Below are 19516 nucleotides of genomic sequence, written 5' to 3' on the forward strand. Positions count from 1 at the left end.
TGCAAGCCACTGGATATAATTCGGAACCCAGGAGGAGTCAGGACCAACATTACATCCTCCTTGTACCTGCCAGTTGTCCAAAATAGTCATGGAGCTGTCCTGCCTCCTCCCTGAAAGCGAGGATGCGTTGCCTTTGCTCCTCAATTTGGCCCTCCATCTCCTGCCTTTGTTGCAGCAGTTGGTGGCGGAAAGCTGCCTCTTGCTGCCGAAGTCGCTCCTCAAAGTCCGCCTGCTGCTGCTGAAGAGTCGTTTGTTGTTCTGACTTCCACTGTTCTAATTGTTGAACAGTGGAAGTCAGAACCACCACTTCCTGCTGCAGGGTTGAGACTTGGCCGGCCAGAATCTCGAAATGAGAAGAAGCTGTAAAGAAAAAGATGGAGAAAAATAAAATATTACACTACGCATGAACAAAAACTGATAATAAAAGAATAAACAGTAGAGTGTGGTACCGTATCAGCCATCAGTAAAAGCAAGGCATTATGAAACCCAGTGATAGCATTGATTGGTTAGGCTAGATTCGAGAAAAGTAAACAGTGATTTTTCACATTATAATACTTTCGTTGTACTTTTTCATGACAAACACATTGAAAACACAACTTATACATTGACATTCACTGTATTCATGGGTGGCTTCTAAAGGAAAAAATGAGATGTACACAAGATTCAAAATGTACACATTTCATGAAATCTGTACAACCTGGTTTAAACTAGGACTCTTGTTAAGAACCTCTCATGCTTGTACAATGGGTTTATCAATGCGCAAAATGATTGATTTATTTAAATTTTTTACTTCATTGTTTGTGTCATATGCTTTGTAAGATGGTGTTTACTGGCACTATTCTTTTTTTTCCCCATGCATACGTTGGTTTGAAATGCCACAATTCTCTTTAGCTTAGAATTAATGGTGCATGTGATGTGATGTGACTAGCCCAGTTTCAATTTGAACTTGGAATTTACAATGGCTAGCCAGTCACCAGAGTGTACGTTACGTTTCATTCAGGGCAATGTTGATCTTATCAACTCAGCTTGGATAGCAGGAAAAGTGTTCTCTGACTGAGTAACATTTAAGTCATGTATAATTACATTTATCTTTGCAGAAAAATTGTTAAACTTTATGTCAGTGTACAGAAAGTGTGTTTTTCATTGTTAGTCAGGAACCACTCCGATGAATGCTTTTTATAAGCCGAAAAGTCACTGTTTACTCATGTCTAAGTTTGCCAATGAATGATCTCATCCAGAATCAAAATACATACTCATTGTTTTTCAAAAAGTATGACTAATGAAATATGACTGCCAAAATTAGTGTATCGCAAAATCACAATCCAAAAAAGACACATAAATGTTGAAGAAATTGTTGTGGCTAGTGGATAAGGAATACCTTTAAACTACCATTACACACGTGCATACTGCCATAGTACTGAAGCTTGTCAACATTTCTTAAATTGATATGTTGGCCCAGTATGTACAATTTATTTATGGCCACTTAGGGATAAAGTTTCATTTCAAGTTGTGAAATTAAACCATGGGCTTCCCGGCTTACATAATATTTAGGGATGATACACTAGTTTCACTATGGATGGACATAATCACTGGCTGGATGAGGTATTGTAATCTGGAAGCAGGGTGATGTGGTGGTGGGTCAGTGCTCTTACTTTTCTACGATTCCAATCCATTCAACTTCGGGCTGGAGTTCTTCAAGGACAACTATCTTGAAATAAGTAGGCAGTAAACATCTGACAGAACCGACGGCTTTTGGCACAATCCATCACCGTCATGGGGTGATTCTCATGGATTTCTTTGTTTTCAAAAGCATTTCATGAACAGCAGTTGAACTGCCAAAATGGCAAGATAACAGCCGGTCTCCCTACTCGTCACTTGCACACTATGTTGTCAGTTATATTTGTAAACTGTTGTTCAGTAAATGCTGTTGAAAACAAATAAAGCCTTGGGAATCACCCCTAAAAACAGGTAGACTGGCCCAAAACCTGTCATCTGTAACATGTTAACTGCCGAGTTTTTTCTAGATAGTGTTCCTTTAATTTCTTCCTTCTGTCTGTATTGTTTTCCTCCTATAACTCATTCTTCTAGACTACCATACGATACATGCACTACAACGTCCGCAAATCAATACACTGCATCAAATACCATGTAAAAGGTTTAATAATGTAACGCACAAGCAAAATATAATTTTGCATTAAGTAAGGTGTTACATATTTATTGAATGTTTTCTAGATGCAACGTTATACACATCGATAAGACTTTCTCAAAAGCAAAATTTGATGTGGTAAATTATGAGAAACTTTGTACACTGTTTGATAAAAGTAGTTGAATAGAGGGCAATACAGACATAGGACTTTGGTATGATGTACATTGTGTGCACGTACAGTCTTTGTCAGATAACTGACAACACAATATACTCTGTGCATCGAAGAGGAAGATGTTGGCACTATATACATAATGAAAATTAGCAATAACGATAAAAACACTTCTCAAAGAACCTCTACTATATCATTGTAACTATCAAATTTACTACATCGCATGTTAGTTCCCTGGGCCTTGTAGTGGCAATCAATATTTGTAATAAATATTGACTTTTAACAACAAACAGTGTACAGAAAACAAACTGGTCAGTGGTCACTGGCCAGCAGATGATTTGAAAGTGGAATTTTTTTCACATTAAACACTCGGTACAACTTTTATTTCCCCCTCCACACACAAAAAAAGAGTTAAGTTAGTACTGTTATAAATATGTGGATACATTCCGTCTTGTGTGTACTTCTTTGTACAACAGTACATTTTACTTACACACAGTTGTGCCACTTTGACCAGATTCTGGCCTGCTGGAAGACTTCTGTCGTCTTCCGCGCCTGCGCCTGCGAAGTCGCACAGAGATAGATGCTACGATAAAAAGAAAACATGGCATCATGCAACTTTTTTTTTTTTTTCTTGGAGAGAAAAAAAAAAAACATAGTTCTGTGCAAAATTAAATTATGTACTAATCTCCTTCCTTACAGACGTACCACTTTCATTTGATTAATGTTAAAACTTTGTTATAAAATACTTACATGCCACAGACAGGCTCCGGCCACGGGCACGCCTTTGCCCACGGCGCTGCCGACTTCTTGATCTGTGGCTGGTGCTGGGTCCAGCCTCCTCATCATTATCTTCAGGGGAGGGGACAGCAGCAGGATCCAATCCCTGTCTGGAAGAGGGAGGAGCAGAGGCACGACGGGACCGCCTGCGGCGCTGAGACCCATCCACTAAAAAAAAATGTGAGATTGTTTTAAAAATACAGATAGAAGAAGATATTACCTAAGGTTAAACAGTGCATTGCATAACAATAAGAGTATAAAGCCACTGATACATTGGAAAATCGTGAGGATTAACAAGGTTGAAAAAAAATTACACATCCCGCTACATATATGAAAAAAAACATTTGTTACTTACACTCAAGGTCAGACTTTATTTTCGCCACCGCACGTGGGGTCTTGGACTTAAAGTCAGACCACATTGTCTGAATTTTTTTAACCGACCACGTGCGGTGGTAAGTAGTCTGAAGGACTTGCAGCAGCCGGTCCATCACCTCCCTCTTCGCCGCCCTCTTCGCAGTGTCATACCCTAACATAGTCTGCAACATAAAAAAAAATAAAAAATTAATGATCAACAAAAAAAAAACCTTTACAATACATACATCTCTTGCTATGGTACTAACAACACTGCTGAAAGTAAATTAAATGTTGAATTGACTTATTATCAGTATTATCAACTGTGTGAACAATACAAGGAGATTATCTGTAAGTGAATTTTAAATCAAAGTTATGAGAGCCTAAAAGAACGATGTTGAGTTGACTTGAGTGTGTGTGGGGCGTAGTTGTGTAGTCTGAACATTAAGCCCTTCCATTGCAAATCTTCGGGGTACTACAGGGAGTGCAGAATTATTAGGCAAATGAGTATTCTGACCACATCATCCTTAGACCTCTTTACCACGAACTGTTGAGCTGTGTGCTCAGCAAGCAGTTACCAGGCAGCAGTGAGCAGTTGCCAGGCAGCAGCCAGCAGGGAGCACTTACCAAGCGTCAGCGAGCGGTTGTGAGAGTTTGAAAGGCATTTCACTGCCTATCAACAGTTCGTGGAAAAGAGGCCTCATGCATGTTGTCTTACTCCAAACTGTATAGGTTCAAAAGCCTACTACCAATTAAGCATATTAGGTGATGTGCATCTCTGTCTGTAATTAGAAGGGGTGTGGTGTAATGACATCAAAACCCTGTATCAGGTGTGCATAATTATTAGGTAACTGCCTTTCCTTTGTCAAAATCGGTCAAAAGAAGTACTTGACAGGCTCAGAAATGTCCAAAATCGATGAGATATTTTGCTGAGGGATGCAGCACTCGTACAATTACAAAGCTTCTGAAGCGTGATCATCGAACAATCAAGCGTTTCATTCAAAATAGTCAACAGGGTCGCAAGAAGCGCCTGGAAAAATAAAGGCTGGGCCAAGAAATATATCAAGACTCATTGTCCTAAGGTTTTATAGACTGATGAAATCAGAGTGAGTCTTCTTCATGGGCCACAGGGACAGATGGATGGGCCCGTGGCTGGATTGGTAAAGGCCAGAGAGATCCAGTCCGACTCAGATGCCAGCAGAGTGGAGGTGGAGTACTGGTTTGGGCTGGTATTTATCACTGGAGAGAGATGTTATATTGGTTTCACAGGTAAAATTAAATAATTGAAATGGGTATATATTTGTTTTTGTTAAGTTGCCTAATAATTGTGCACAGTAAAAGTCATCTGCACACACAGATTGATATCCCCCTAAAATCGCAAAAATTAAAAACAGAATAAAAACTACTTCCAAAAATATTCAGCTTTGATATTAATGAGTTTTTGGGTTCATGGATTAATACAGTAAGGAGAAATATAAAAAAAATTACTTTAATGATGAAGGTTTTCTCCTTCTTTCTTAGTCGCCGAGTGTTGGACGACCTGCTCCTCCCACCGTCAGCGGCTTCAGCTGCAGACGCCCTGCTCCTCCCATCATCAGCGGCGTCTTCAGCAGCAGCAGCAGACGCCCTGCTCCTCCCTCCATCAACGGCTTCAGCAGCAGCAGCCATCTAGAAGTCAATGAAAAATAACATTGAAAAATATAATATGTTTTTGCACATACGAAAACATTTTTCTGATCAAAACATGTTTAATTGCTATGAGTTTTCTGTTTAGAGACAAAGACAGCAACATAGCATTATATAATATAGTCTGTACAATGACTATTGTATAAATGCTTATCTATAGAGATGTCCCGAACGGTTCGCCGGCGAACGGTTCAAGCCGAACTTCCGGGTGTTCGGCATTGCGGCGAAACGCGAACTATCCAGGAAGTTCGATTCACCCTATAATGCTCCATTACGGTCAACTTTGACCCTCTACATCACAGTCAGCAGGCCCAAACTAGCCAATCAGAATACGCTATCCCCTGGAGACAATGCCCCCCTAATAAAAAGCAGGCAGCGGCGGCCATTACGCTGTCTCGTGTGCCTGCTTTAGTGAGTGTAGGGCGAGCTGCTGCAGACTGTCTCTCATAGGAAAATATTAGTTATGCTCCTTGCTTGTTAAGTTGCTCCTGGCTAATTGATGTCGCTATAACAGCCCCCCACAACAGTTCTTTTGCAAACTAATCCTCTTTTTTTTTTATGTTGATTTGAATTCAACTGTATATATTACTGCACTTGTGTTACTGCTGGCTGCCAAAGCTGTTGCAATTTATACTGCCTGCTGCCACCACTGTTAGGCCCACCACACACATCCCAGTGACTATTAGCAGTAACAACCTTATCAGTGCACTTGTCTACCGCTGACAGCCGCTGCAAATCATACTGGCTGCCACTGCCAGGCCAACCACATCCAGTTACTAACTGTATCAGTAGTGTAATACCCATTATTACTGCACTTGTGTTGATGCGACAGCCGTTGCAATTCATACTGCATACACAAACAGCTGTTTGCAGTGTGTTATACAGTGAGTTTGGTGTGTCAGTGTGAAGCAGTACACTAATTAATTATACTACCTGATTGATGTATACACATGCAATATGTTTTAAAACACTTTAGGCCTGTCATTTAGCACTCAAGGTGATTTCTGCCCTTACAAAGCTGCTTTGCGTCAATTCCAGATTTTTCCCGGGGACTTTTGGCATGTATCCCGCTCCTCCACCTGGGGTTGTAGGTGTTAGACCCTTTAAAAGATGTTTAGCATCACTTTTATGGCCATAGTAATGTTTTTTACATTTTGCAATTCGCCTCCCCATTGAAGTGTATTGTGGTTTGTGGAGGTTTGCGCTAATCGAACCTTACGTGGAAGTTCGCGGACCGAAAATCGGCGGTTCGCGACATCTCTACTTATATAGTTACAAATCACTACTACGGAAGTGGATATCTATTATCTACTACTTTCATATGCTTCTACAGTGCTAGAAATTACGGACGTGGCTAGGGATCTGTAATGAATAAGAAAATTACCGTTGTGGCGGAATACAGCACTGCCGCTGCTTTCTCCTCTGGGAACGCGGAGGGAGAGTTGGTGTCATCTGGAGCTGGCGACGTGCGGTGTTCTGCCTTGTCCACACTGCATAGGAGGACTCGGCATACACGCACGCGCAATCAACGCAGCTGTCTTCTTTATGCGTTGAGAAGGAATATCAGCTGACAAGACGGTCAGCTGACTTCGGGACATGCCTGTCTGATAACGGAGATTGGCTGGGAGATCATGGTCGGGGATTGTAAATATACTCTGACATATAAGGCCGCCGCTCACAGTTGCCAATTGTCTACTGTTGCGAATGCACACATAGCACTCAGACCTAGTAGTCAGATCATAGTGCAGTGGAGTAAAAATGGGAGAAAAAACGGCCTATCTGCACATAGCTTAGCTAGTATTGTTTGTTATTTTATGATCTACTCAGATCCTAGTGCACCACTGAACCCGGGAGGAAACCGGCCTATCTGCACATACAAAAATAGCACTGCACTTTGTGGGAAGATCAGCGAACAATCTTACTGCATTTTGTAGGCACATGTTTCAACCAATCGGACTGCACTTGTGCGCACGTTACGACCAATCTGACTGCACTTTGTGGGAACATCAAGGATCAATCTTACTGCTATTTGGGCACATGTTTTTCAACCAATCTGAATGCACTTGTGGGCACAGGTTTCAATCAATCTGACTGCATTTTTTTGGACACATCTGCAAACAATCTGAGTGCACTTGTGGGCAAATCTGCTGCCAATCTGGTTGTACTCTGTGGGGGTTGTTGTGTCGGTCTGCCGGCCCTCCTCCACCATGGGCTCTGGAAAAATAAAAAAGGCCCAACATGCCCAGCTTGCCCGCGAAGGGAACTTCATGCCGTGAAAGTGCATGCCACAAATCGCCATCAAATGCAACATGATTGCATTTTAACCACAATTTCGCGTGCAATTTTAACCAGGACACTGCCAAATTAACCATGACACTGCCAGGGTAGTTTAAGATTCGAAAAGGTGCGAAATCGCACGCAAAATCGCGGGGGAAAACTAATGCAAGAAAACGCATGCGTTTTTCCTATTAAATACATTAGCGGCGTTTCGCACGGATTCCAGAAGCACGCAAAATCTGCAATACCGTCGTGCAGATTTGGCCCGCCGCCAAATCAAGCACGCACGACGCACGCGTGCAAACAGCCCCAGCCACTTCAATACACTAAGCAAATCTGCATGTCGACGTCGCATGCGAATTCGCTATGGTGGAAACAGGGCCATATACAAATGATGTACAGGTCAGGGAGGGTCAAAAACAAAAATGGTAACATTTCTCTAACTAAAACAAAATGTACTAATTGCATTCATCACATCATAAACATATATGTAAAAGTATACTACTCACTTACCACAATAACAGTTTGCAGTGCAGACAGTCTCTCTCAGGTCACTCTCACTGGGCCACTCCAAACACTGCATGGGCTGGAAGTAAAGAATGACGAACTTCCGCAACGGTACCTCCGCCCCCAGCGCACGTGGGCGGAATTCCGGAATTTTTTTACGGAAGTACGCTGTTAACACATTTGAGACTATATACAACAATTTTATTGACTTTACACTCTTAAAACAATCTCCATATCATCATAAAAGGCAGAAGAAACCAAAAACAATCAGTAAATGTGGAAAAAAAACGGATTGAGTTACGCTTACGTAAATTACGGAAGTCCGCATAATATACATTTCTGAAGTCCGTATACCGTCGGAATTCCACGGAATTCCGCGGAACAGCTCCGTATACCGCCGGAATGACCCGGTAGCGGAATTCCGGATCGACGGAACACGGAATTACCACGGAATCGGAATTCAGCAATTCCGACCATGCCTGTTCATGAGGCAATGCTCATGCAAATGCATGCACAAACCAATACCATAAAGCAGTCACCCTGCTACATGCTACATTAGCACTATCCGGCTTAGTGCACACCAGAGCGGTTCGGCAGCGTTTTGCGATCCACTTGCGGCTGCGGATACGCTTGGGTAATGTATTTCAATGGGCTGGTGCACACCAGAGCGGGAGGCGTTTTGCTGAAACGCATACTCCCGAGGTGAGGCATTTTTTGGATTGCGGAGGCGTTTCTGCCTCCAATGTAAAGTATATTAAAAACGCAAACCGCTCTGAAAAACGGTAGTTCAGAGCGGTTTTGCAGGCGTTTTTGTTACAGAAGCTGTTCAGTAACAGCTTTACTGTAACAATATATGAAATCTACTACACCAAAAACGCTTTACAAAACCGCAAAATGCTAGGTGAAATGCTACATAAAAATAAGAAAAAGCGTTTCAAAATCTGCTAGCATTTTGCGGATCTGCTAGCAGTTTTTGGTGTGTTCCAGGCCTCCAGGAGCGCCATGGGGAGGATTCCCAATGCCCCCTTTTTATACAACTGGGGGGAACGCAGGGTCCCAGGCTCTCTCACTGCCTGGAAACCACAGCGGCACCCCGGAGGGGGAGGCTGGGTGGCGTGGACGTCTGGACGACCCCCCCCCCCCCCCCCCAAGTGTGGCCAGCGCCGGGGAGAGCCGTCTGCACCCACCTCCCAATATTAAAAACAGGCACTTACCTTAACGTCCATTGCGTTCTGCTACATGCGCATTAATTTGGGGGCACCACATGAGAAAGGAGTGAAGCATGGGTCACCCCGAGCTTTAGAGCTCAGGGCTGGCTCACATACAGCACTCCAGAGGGGGGGGGGAGGACAGGCGCACTCACTTCAGGGTTCACACCCTCGGAGCAAGCCATCCACCAACTGCCTCCAAAGGATACAAACTGCACAAAATGCTTTCCATGAGAAAATTAATGCGCATGTAGCAGAACCCAATGGACGTTAAGGTAAGTGGCTGTGTTTAATATTAGGAGGTGGGTGCGGACGGCTCTTCCCAGCGCTGGCCACGCTTGGGGGGGGGGGGGGCGGCTGCGCCTCCCAGCCTCCCACTCCGGGGTGCCGCTGTGGTTCCCAGGCAGCGAGAGAGCACTTTGCAGTATTGGTTTTTTGACCCTGCATAGTTTGGCATGCGAAAGCAAATGCATATTTGCATGAGCATTGCCTCATGAATAGCCAATTAGGCCGGATTTGCAAAGCCAGTCTTGCTAGGGTTAAACTTGGTGTTTGAGCACGCATACATTTTCTCATGGAAAGCCTACTTCTTCTTGCTTCAAGGTTGAGGCACGTACTCTATTAGATAGATAGATGCGGCGTATGCTACGACGCGGGTTGGCTAGTAAACTCTATTGAGACTTTAGTGAGCAAACACTAGAGGTAAAATCTGACACGAAGGAACACAAGGAGGAGTCATGTGCTGCATGTCAGGATCGGGTAAGATGCTTTTCCTCTGCCTCAGTACACTCTGAAAGGGTATGCTGGGAGAGAAGCTGGGTAGCCACTAGACATCAGGGAAACACATCCTATGGGAGACAACAGGTACGCTGTATGGGAGAGAGAGATGTGACCACTAGACACCAGGAAAACACATACTATAGGAGAAAGCAGGTATGCTGTATGGGAGAGAGAGATGTGATCACTAGCAGGGGTGGACTGACCATTAGGGCACTCGGGCACGGACCGAGGGCCCGTGGTCAGGGGGGGGCCCGCCACCCGCCAGAGAACCCTGAGCAGGAGGGGACACAGCCAGTGAAGGAGGGCGATGGGCATAGCAGCGGAGAAGGGGGGAAGTTTCCCCCCCCCCTTCTCTCACCTTGGGGCCCCCCTTCCTGGCTCTCCCCTCCGTAGTCTGCAAAGTGTCGCACAGCTGGAAGCGGCTGACAGCGGGCGGAGACTTACCGCTGTTCAGCCACCGGAGGGATCGCTGATCTGTGTGCAGCTAGTGTGGGCTTGAGAAGCCCAGACTAGCGGCACCGCTGATCTGTGTGCAGCTAGTGTGGGCTTGAGAAGCCCAGACTAGCGGCACGCAGATCAGCGCTCCCTCCGGTGGCTGAACAGCGGTAAGTCTCCGCCCGCTGTCAGCCGCTTCCAGCTGTGCGACACTTTGCAGATTACGGAGGGGAGAGCCAGGAAAGGGGGCCCCAAGGTGAGAGAAGGGGGGGAAACTTCCCCCCTTCTCCGCTGCTATGCACATCGCCTTCCTTCACTGGCTGTCTCCCCTCCTGGAGACACTAAAAGCCTGGCTGCATATACTCGGGGGACTTACAGACCTGGCTATACTGGGAAGACCTATACACCTGGCTGCATATACTGGGGAGACCTATACACCTGGCTGCATATACTGGGGGCACCTATACACCTGGCTGCATATACTGGGGAGACCTATACACCTGGCTGCATATACTGGGGAGACCTATATACCTGGCTACATATACTGGGGGCACCTATACACCTGGCTGCATATACTGGGGGCACCTATACACCTGGCTGCATATACTGGGGGCCCCTATACACCTGGCTGCATATACTGGGGAGACCTATACACCTGGCTGCATATACTGGGGGCACTTATACACCTGACTACATATACTGGGGGCTCTTATAGACCCAGCTACATATACTGGGGGCACCTATAGACCTGGTTGTATATACTGGGGGCACCTATAGACCTGGCTGTATATACTGGGGGCACCTATAGACCTGGCTGTATATACTGGGGACACCTATAGAACTGGCTATACTGGGGACACCTATACACCTGGATACATATACTGGGGACACCTAAAGACCTGGCTATCTATACAGGAGACACCTATAGACCTGGCTACCTATACTGGGGACACCTATAGGCCTGGCTACCTATTCTGGAGACACCTGTAGACCTGGCTACCTATACTGGGGACACCTATAGACCTGGCCATCTTAACTGGGGACATCTATAGACCTGGCTATCTTAAATGGGGACATCTATAGACCTGGTTATCTATTCTGGGGACACCTGTAGATTAGGCTACTTATACTGGGGACACCTATAGACCTGGATACCTGCACTGAGAAAACCTATAGACCTGGATACTTCCACTGGGGATACCTTTTGACCTGGTTACCTATACTGGGGGCACCTATTTTGGGGGAACTGCTGCCAGATTAACTATTTTTGGGGAACTGCTGCTGCCAGATTAAGTGTATTTTGAGAAACAGCTGCCAGATTATGTGTATTTTTGGGGAACCGCTGCCAGATTGTGTATAATGGGGAACTGCTGCTTCCAGATTCTGTGTATTTTGGGGGAACCACTGCTGCTACATGTATTTTTGGTGATCCGCTGCCAAATTATGTGTATTTGGGGGAACCGCTGCTGCCAGATAACGTCTATTTTGGGGGAACGACTGCCATATTATCTGTATTTTGGAGGAACGACTGCCATATTGCATGGATTTTTGGTGAAATGCTGTCAGATTACATGTATTTTGGGGGGAAACACTATGGCAGAGTTCAAACTTCCCCAGCAGACCTTTTACACCACTGCTAAGGTCATGTATATTTTGCCCCACCCATGACCACGCCCACATTCTGTTGCGTGACCACACCCATTTTTTTGTCAGTGTACAATATCACAATATAACATATTTACTGTTGTCAATAAATTATTATATCTTAGTCTGTAAAAATATAACGTGAAAGGTGGGAAACACTGGTATGGGGGCCCCATAATCTCCTATTGCCCGGGGGCCCCATGAGTTGTCAGTCCGCCCCTGATCACTAGACACCTGGGCCCATCTGCAATTCCCTTTTCTCCTGAGTGTTCTCCTAGGAGATAATTTTTCTTCTTCTATTTAAAATAACTTTTCACTTTTAAGGAGACTCTGAAGTCTCTAAAAAAAACGTATTTTTTTTCATTAATCTCTTTAATACATTAGTCCTAACTAAACCGCCGCATCCCCGCCACTGTAAACTATCTTAATCCCCCCAAACTCCCCCCTCCCTCTCCCCTGCAAAATCCACGACTTGGTCGTGGATTTTGCTGCCCTAAGCGCTCTCGTGTGAGGCAGAGCTATGAGCTGCAGCCCTGCCTCACACGCGTCTGTCAGCGGCGGATCTCCACCTCTCCCTGCCCCTCTCAGTGATGGAAGACTGAGAGGGGCGGGGGAGAGGCGGCGATCCGGGCTGACAGACGCGTGTGAGGGAGAGCTGCAGCTCATAGCCCTGCCTCACACGAGAGCGCTGCCCGGATTGCCCCCTGGGGAGTTTGGGGGGATTAAGATAGTTTAGAGCAGCGGGAATGCGGCGGTTTAGTTAGGACTAATGTATTGAAGAGATTAATAAAAAAAATATGTTTTTTTAGAGACTTCAGAGTCTCTTTAAACTGAAAAAGTACTGAAAAGTAGGTAAAACAATACTATGAAAATTATTTTCAGTATTTCCTTGCTTTCTAGTGACTTAGGCCCCATTCACACTAGAACGTTTTGCCGCGATTTCGGCAAAACGCTCAAACGCTAGCGCTTTTTATAAGCGCTAGCGTAATGAAACCCCATGGGCCCGTTCTCACTTGGGCAATTTGTGCTAATCGCCGCAGTTCACCCAAAAACTGCCAAAAACGGCAAAAGCAAACGCGTAGCCTGCACCATTTTCAGGCGATTTCCAGGCGATCGCGTTTCAGTGCTATAGAAGCGCTAAACGCGATCGCCACAAAATCACTGCACCATTCAGTGATTTTTCCGCGTGAAATCATGGAAAAATCACTCCAGCAATTTTGAAAACGCATGTGTGATTAGAGCCTTAAAAGGCATTTTATTGGCAAGTTTAAAAATTTCACCTAGGAGAGATCTCAGGAGGAAAAGTTAATTGCATAGGGCCCCTGGTATTGTGACCTGAATATAAATCTGAGACTTTGCTTCGCAGAGCATTTAGGATAAAAAATGTTTTGGTTTATACGGTATTACAAAATATTTTTTTTTTTACTAGAACTGTACAGTACTATTACTATTATTCTACTATCTACTATCACAAAAGTCTGGTGCAAAAGTTGAGGATGCAAGGACTGGGGAAGAGTCTGTGTGCATGGATAGGGAACTGGCTAATGGACAGAAAACAAATAGTTGTGGTCAATGGATCATACTCAAAATGGGTGACTATTAGCAGTGGGGTCCCACAGGGGTCTGTACTGGGTCCAGTGCTCTTCAATTTATTTATTAATGACCTAGTAGATGCAGTAGCGAGCAATGTTGATATTTTTGCAGATGATACAAAATTGTGCAGAATCATCAACTCTCAGGAAGATAGTGTCATATTGCAACAGGATCTGGATAGGATGGCTATATGGGCACATACATGGCAGATGAAATTCAATGTTGACAAATGTAAAGTCATGCATTTTGGTCGTACCAATGGTCTAGCACCATACAAAATAAATGGGATACAGTTGGGGACATCAAACTTGGAGAAGGACTTAGGAGTACTCATTGACAACAAGTTAAATAATCGTACTCAATGCCAAGCCGCTGCAGCTAAAGCTAACAAAATTTTGGGATGCATTAAAAGGGAAATAAAAACTCGAGATGCTAGCATAATGTTACCCCTGTTTAACGCTCTAGTAAGGCCACATCTGGAATATGGAATTCAGTTCTGGGCACCACATTACAGGAAAGATATTGCAGTTTTAGATCAGGTGCAGAGACGAGCAACAAAATTGATACGTGGGCTGGAAGGTCTCACTTACCAAGAAAGGTTAGATAAACTGGGTTTATTTAGTCGAGAGAAAAGATGCCTTAGAGGAGATCTAATTAACATGTATAAATACATCAGAGGGCAATATAATAGCTTGGCGGATGAGCTTTTTGTCCCTAGGCCTTCTCAAAGGACTAGAGGACATGATCTGTGCATGGAGGAAAAAACGTTTCAGCCATTTATTTAGGAAAGGGTTCTTTACAGTAAGAGTGATTAAGATGTGGAATGCATTGCCACAGGAAGTCGTTATGGCAAACTCTATACCTGCATTTAAAGGGGGCTTAGATGCTCTCCTTGCATTGAAAGACATGCATGGTTACAATTACTAGGTTATGCCTAATGATGTTGATCCAGGGATTTTATCTGATTACCATCTGGAGTCGGGAAGGAATTTATCCCTTTTGGGGCTAATTGGACCATGCCTTGTAAGGGTTTTTTCGCCTTCCTCTGGATCAACAGGGATATGTGAGGGAGCAGGCTGGTGTTGTACTTTATACTGGTTGAACTCAATGGACGTATGTCTTTTTTCAACCAAAATAACTATGTAACTATGTAACTATCATTGTACAATCCCAAAGGGTGATGTAAAATATGTGCCTTTATTCTTTACAATCTTTGCATTTAAGAAGTGTTTGGATGTTTTCTTTTCTTTGAAGGGTATCCAATTCCAAAGCTAAGATTGCTGATCATATCAATCTGGGAGATAGTTTCTGCTCTTTTGGCTTTTCCTTCCTCTAGGCCAGGGGTCTCAAACTCAATTTACCTGGGGGGCCCCAGGAGGCAAAGTCAGGATGAGGCTGGGCCGCATAAGGAATTTCACAATCGCGGCGCATCGCCGCCTCTGCCCGCCCCTCTCACTCTTCCTTCACAGAGAGGGGCGGGGAGAGGCGGCGATCCGTGCGGCGATTGACGTCAGGAGGGGCAGAGCTGAAGCTGAAAGCTCTGCCCCTTCCAGGAAATGCCGGCGGATTGCCCCCCGGGCAATTTGGGGGCTCTGCAGCCCTCGTTTAGCAGCGGGGATGCGGCGGATTAATTGGGAGCACTGAAGCGAACTATAAAGCCTCTTGCACACTGCATGCGATTTTGATTCAGATTCCACTTTTTAATCGGTTTTTACATCCGATTCCGATTCCGATTTGGCCCGAGGGCCGCAAATGGCCCGCGGGCCGCGAGTTTGAGACCCCTGCTCTAGGCCAAGGGTGTCAAACTCAAATATAAAGTGGGCCAAATGTGGGCCTAAATTGAACACTAGGAAAAAATGTCTAATGGTCACCTCCTTCCCTTATAACATTCCTTCATCCCTCCCTCACCTATACAGTTCCCTGGTGTATAGTGGTCCTTCATCCCTCCCCTATACAGTTCCCTTTTGTCTAGCGGTCCTCCCTTCCTCCCCTATAAAAAGTTTCATGGTGTTTAGTGGTCCTCCCTTAAGGCTCATACACACATCAGACCATAGTCTTTGGAAAAGGAAAGATCATAGACCAATTTTACCCCCTTCCATGTATTATGAGAGCCATACCTACACAGTCTTTTCTATGGAGCTGAACTCCCCATCAGACAGAAATCTTTGCAAGATGCTGCACACAAAGATGCTGTAGACTCAAAAGATCAGTATCTGCAAAAGATCTGTTTCTGCCAAAGATCCGTTCCTGCAAATTGCATTCATAGTCTATGATACCTGCAGATCCTCATACACACCTTGTTTAACCTGCTGAGCGGTCTGGACGAGCTCAGCTCGTCCAACACCGCCAGAGGCTGCCGCTCAGGCCCTGCTGGGCCGATTTCCACCAAATAAAAAGCAGCACACGCAGCCGGCACTTTGCCAGCCGCGTGTGCTGCCTGATCGCCGCTGCAGCAGCGGCGAAAGAGGGTCCCCCCAGCCGCCCGAGCCCAGCGTAGCCGGAACAAACAGTTCCGGCCAGCGCTAAGGGCTGGATCGGAGGCGGCTGACGTCAGGACGTCGGCTGACGTCCATGACGTCACTCCGCTCGTCGCCATGGCGACGAGGGAAGCGAAACACGGGGAGCCGCTCATTGCGGCCTTCCGTGTTATTTCTTGCCGCCGGAGGCGATCGGAAGATCGCCTCCGGAGCGCCCTCTAGTGGGCTTTCATGCAGCCAACTTTCAGTTGGCTGCATGAAATAGTTTTTTTTTTTATTTAAAAAAAACCCTCCCGCAGCCACCCTGGCGATTTAATCAGAACGCCAGGGTGGTTAACTGACATTCATCTGCAGATCAGACAATCATCTGCAGATTAGAGATGTTGCGAACCTCCGATTTTCGGTTCGCGAACCTCGTTCGCGAACTTCCGCGGAAGGTTCGGTTCGCGTAAAAGTTCGCGAACCGCAATAGACTTCAATGGGGAGGCGAACTTTGAAAAATAGAATAAATTATGCTGGCCAGAAAAGTGATGGAAAACATGTTTCAAGGGGTCTAACACCTGGAGGGGGGCATGGATGAGTGGGATAGACACCAAAAGCCCCGGGGAAAAATCTGGATTTGACACAAAGCAGCGTTTTAAGGGCAGAAATCACATTGAATGCTAAATTGCTGGCCTAAAGTGCTTTCAAACATCTTGCATGTGTATACATCAATCAGGGAGTGCAATTAGAGTTCTGCTTCACACTTACACACCAAACTCACTGTGTAACACACCGCAAACAGCTGTTTGTGTAGTGACGGCCGTTTAGAACGGTGCGCACCATGGCCAGAGTGCAGGCCGTGGCAGTTTTCCAGCCCATATGGTCGCTGGGCTGTGGTAGCTCAATGATAGAACAACAGTGACTGTCCAGCTGATCGAATTTGGTCTATCCACAATGAAGCAACGACCTTATTATCTTCTTGTATGTAGGCAGGCATAGGTAGGAGTCCCAGTATAGGTAGGTAGGCATAGGTAGGAGTCCCAGTATAGGTAGGTAGGTAGGCATAGGTAGGTGTCTCAGTAGTTAGCTAGGCATAGGTAGGAGACCCAGTATAGGTAGGTAGGCATAGGTAGGAGTCCCAGTAGTTAGCTAGGCATAGGTAGGAGACCCAGTATAGGTAGGTAGGCATAGGTAGGAATCCCAGTATAGGTAGGTAGGCATAGGTAGGTGCCTCAGTAGTTAGCTAGGCATAGGTAGGAGTTCCAGTATAGGTAGGTAGGCATAGGTAGGTGCCTCAGTAGTTAGCTAGGCATAGGTAGGAGACCCAGTATAGGTAGGTAGGCATAGGTAGGAGTCCCAGTAGTTAGCTAGGCATAGGTAGGAGACCCAGTATAGGTAGGTAGGCATAGGTAGGAATCCCAGTATAGGTAGGTAGGCATGGGTAGGTGCCTCAGTAGTTAGCTAGGCATAGGTAGAAGTTCCAGTATAGGTAGGTAGGCATAGGTAGGTGCCTCAGTAGTTAGCTAGGCATAAGTAGGAGACCCAGTATAGGTAGGTAGGCATAGGTAGGTGTCCCAGTAGTTAGCTAGGCATAGGTAGGAGACCCAGTATAGGTAGGTAGGCATAGGTAGGAGTCCCAGTATAGGTAGGTAGGCATGGGTAGGTGCCTCAGTAGTTAGCTAGGCATAGGTAGGAGTCCCAGTATAGGTAGGTAGGCATAGGTAGGTGCCTCAGTAGTTAGCTAGGCATAGGTAGGAGACCGAGTATAGGTAGGTAGGCATAGGTAGGTGCCTCAGTAGTTAGCAAGGCATAGGTAGGAGTCCCAGTATAGGTAGGTAGGCATAGGTAGGTGCCTCAGTAGTTAGCTAGGCATAGGTAGGAGTCCCAGTATAGGTAGGTAGGCATAGGTAGGTGCCTCAGTAGTTAGCTAGGCTTAGGTAGGAGACCGAGTATAGGTAGGTAGGCATAGGTAGGTGCCTCAGTAGTTAGCTAGGCATAGGTAGGAGACCGAGTATAGGTAGGTAGGCATAGGTAGGTGCCTCAGTAGTTAGCAAGGCATAGGTAGGAGTCCCAGTATAGGTAGGTAGGCATAGGTAGGAGTCCCAGTATAGGTAGGTAGGTAGGCATAGGTAGGTGCCTCAGTAGTTAGCTAGGCATAGGTAGGAGATCCAATATAGGTAGGTAGGCATAGGTAGGAGTCCCAGTAGTTAGCTAGGCATAGGTAGGAGACTCAGTATAGGTAGGTAGGCATAGGTAGGAATCCCAGTATAGGTAGGTAGGCATGGGTAGGTGCCTCAGTAGTTAGCTAGGCATAGGTAGGAGTTCCAGTATAGGTAGGTAGGCATAGGTAGGTGCCTCAGTAGTTAGCTAGGCATAGGTAGAAGACCCAGTGTAGGTAGGTAGGCATAGGTAGGAGACCCAGTATAGGTAGGTAGGCATAGGTAGGAGTCCCAGTATAGGTAGGTAGGCATAGGTAGGTGCCTCAGTAGTTAGCTAGGCATAGGTAGGAGTCCCAGTATAGGTAGGTAGGCATAGGTAGGTGCCTCAGTAGTTAGCTAGGCATAGGTAGGAGACCGAGTATAGGTAGGTAGGCATAGGTAGGTGTCCCAGTAGTTAGCTCGGCATAGGTAGGAGTCCCAGTATAGGTAGGTAGGCATAGGTAGGTCCCCTAGTATAGGTAAGTAGGTAGGTGTCCCCGTATAGGTAAGTAGGTGCCCCAGTAGTTAGGTAGGCATAGGTAGGTGTCCCAGTATAGATAGTTAGGCAGGGCCTGGCTGGCACAGTAATAACAATTACCAAGGTCCAGCTGCAACAGATAGGGCTGTATAATGTCAGTGTCAGTGAGCAACACACAAAAAAAAACCACATCAGGAAAACATGAGCTCTCAAAAGAGCTGTTGAGGGGTGCTATTTTAGCAATAACAATCAGCCAGGAGCAAGCCAAGAGCCTAACTAATCTGCCCTAGGAGAACAAGTCTGCAGCAGCTCTCCCTAGTCTGTCTCTAGCAGGCACACGAGTGAGTGTCATGGCCGGCAAGCCTGCCTTATATAAGGGGGGGTGGGGCTCCAGGGCTTAGTGTAGCCTGAATGGCTACAATGTGCCTGCTGACTGTGATGCAGAGGGTCAAAGTTGACTCTCATAGTGCATTATGGGGCGAATCAAACTTCCGCAAAAGTTCGCCTGGTGCAGGCGAACGCGAACCCCCAAAGTTCGCCTGGAACCGTTCGCTACATCTCTACTGCAGATCTGAAAATCCATCCTGGTGGATCTGATCTGCAGATGAATGTCTGTTAAACAAGGTGTGTATGAGGATCTGCAGATATCATAGACTATGAATGCATTTTGCAGGAACAGATCTTTTGCAGGAACTGATCTTCTGCAGATACTGATCTGTTGCATGTGTACAGCATCTTTGTGTGCAGCATCTTGCTAAGATTTCTGTCTGATGGGAAGTTCAGCTCCATAGAATAGACTGTGTAGGTA

The 19516-nt window shown here is 45.7% G+C and overlaps 2 protein-coding genes across 4 annotated transcripts in view; one reads left to right on the forward strand and one right to left on the reverse strand.

Annotated features, from left to right (window-relative positions):
• LOC137562553 (uncharacterized) overlaps positions 1-19516 on the forward strand; it is a 247734-nt gene that overhangs the window by 74708 nt on the left and 153510 nt on the right. The gene's annotated exons all lie outside the window — the stretch shown is intronic.
• On the reverse strand, positions 11-8140 carry LOC137562554 (uncharacterized). Of its 2 annotated transcripts, XM_068274008.1 has the most exons (6): positions 7920-8140; positions 4932-5111; positions 3448-3628; positions 3066-3260; positions 2806-2898; positions 11-360 (listed from the first exon to the last, which is right to left on the reverse strand). In XM_068274008.1, exons 2-6 carry the CDS (start codon positions 5109-5111, stop codon positions 50-52), a joined length of 960 nt encoding a protein of 319 aa, XP_068130109.1. In that variant the 5' UTR covers positions 7920-8140; the 3' UTR covers positions 11-49. The 2 variants fall into 2 exon arrangements, with proteins under 2 accessions (XP_068130109.1, XP_068130110.1); XM_068274009.1 differs by lacking the exon at positions 7920-8140 and having other exon boundaries at positions 4932-7407.

The sequence above is a fragment of the Hyperolius riggenbachi genome, chromosome 3, assembly GCF_040937935.1.
Source record: "Hyperolius riggenbachi isolate aHypRig1 chromosome 3, aHypRig1.pri, whole genome shotgun sequence".
Classification (NCBI taxonomy): Eukaryota; Metazoa; Chordata; class Amphibia; order Anura; family Hyperoliidae; genus Hyperolius; species Hyperolius riggenbachi.

What these genes read in the sequence shown, in the direction of transcription:
- LOC137562554 (XM_068274008.1), bottom strand. Translation starts at nt 5,111, where the DNA reads ATGGCTGCTGCTGCTGAAGCCGTTGATGGAGGGAGGAGCAGGGCGTCT. An exon ending in CCGGAGCCTGTCTGTGGCAT is followed by an intron (nt 2,899 to 3,065) that starts GTAAGTATTTTA and finishes TTTTTATCGTAG; the next exon opens with CATCTATCTCTGTGCGACTT. An exon ending in TCAAAGTGGCACAACTGTGT is followed by an intron (nt 361 to 2,805) that starts GTAAGTAAAATG and finishes TTTTCTTTACAG; the next exon opens with CTTCTTCTCATTTCGAGATT.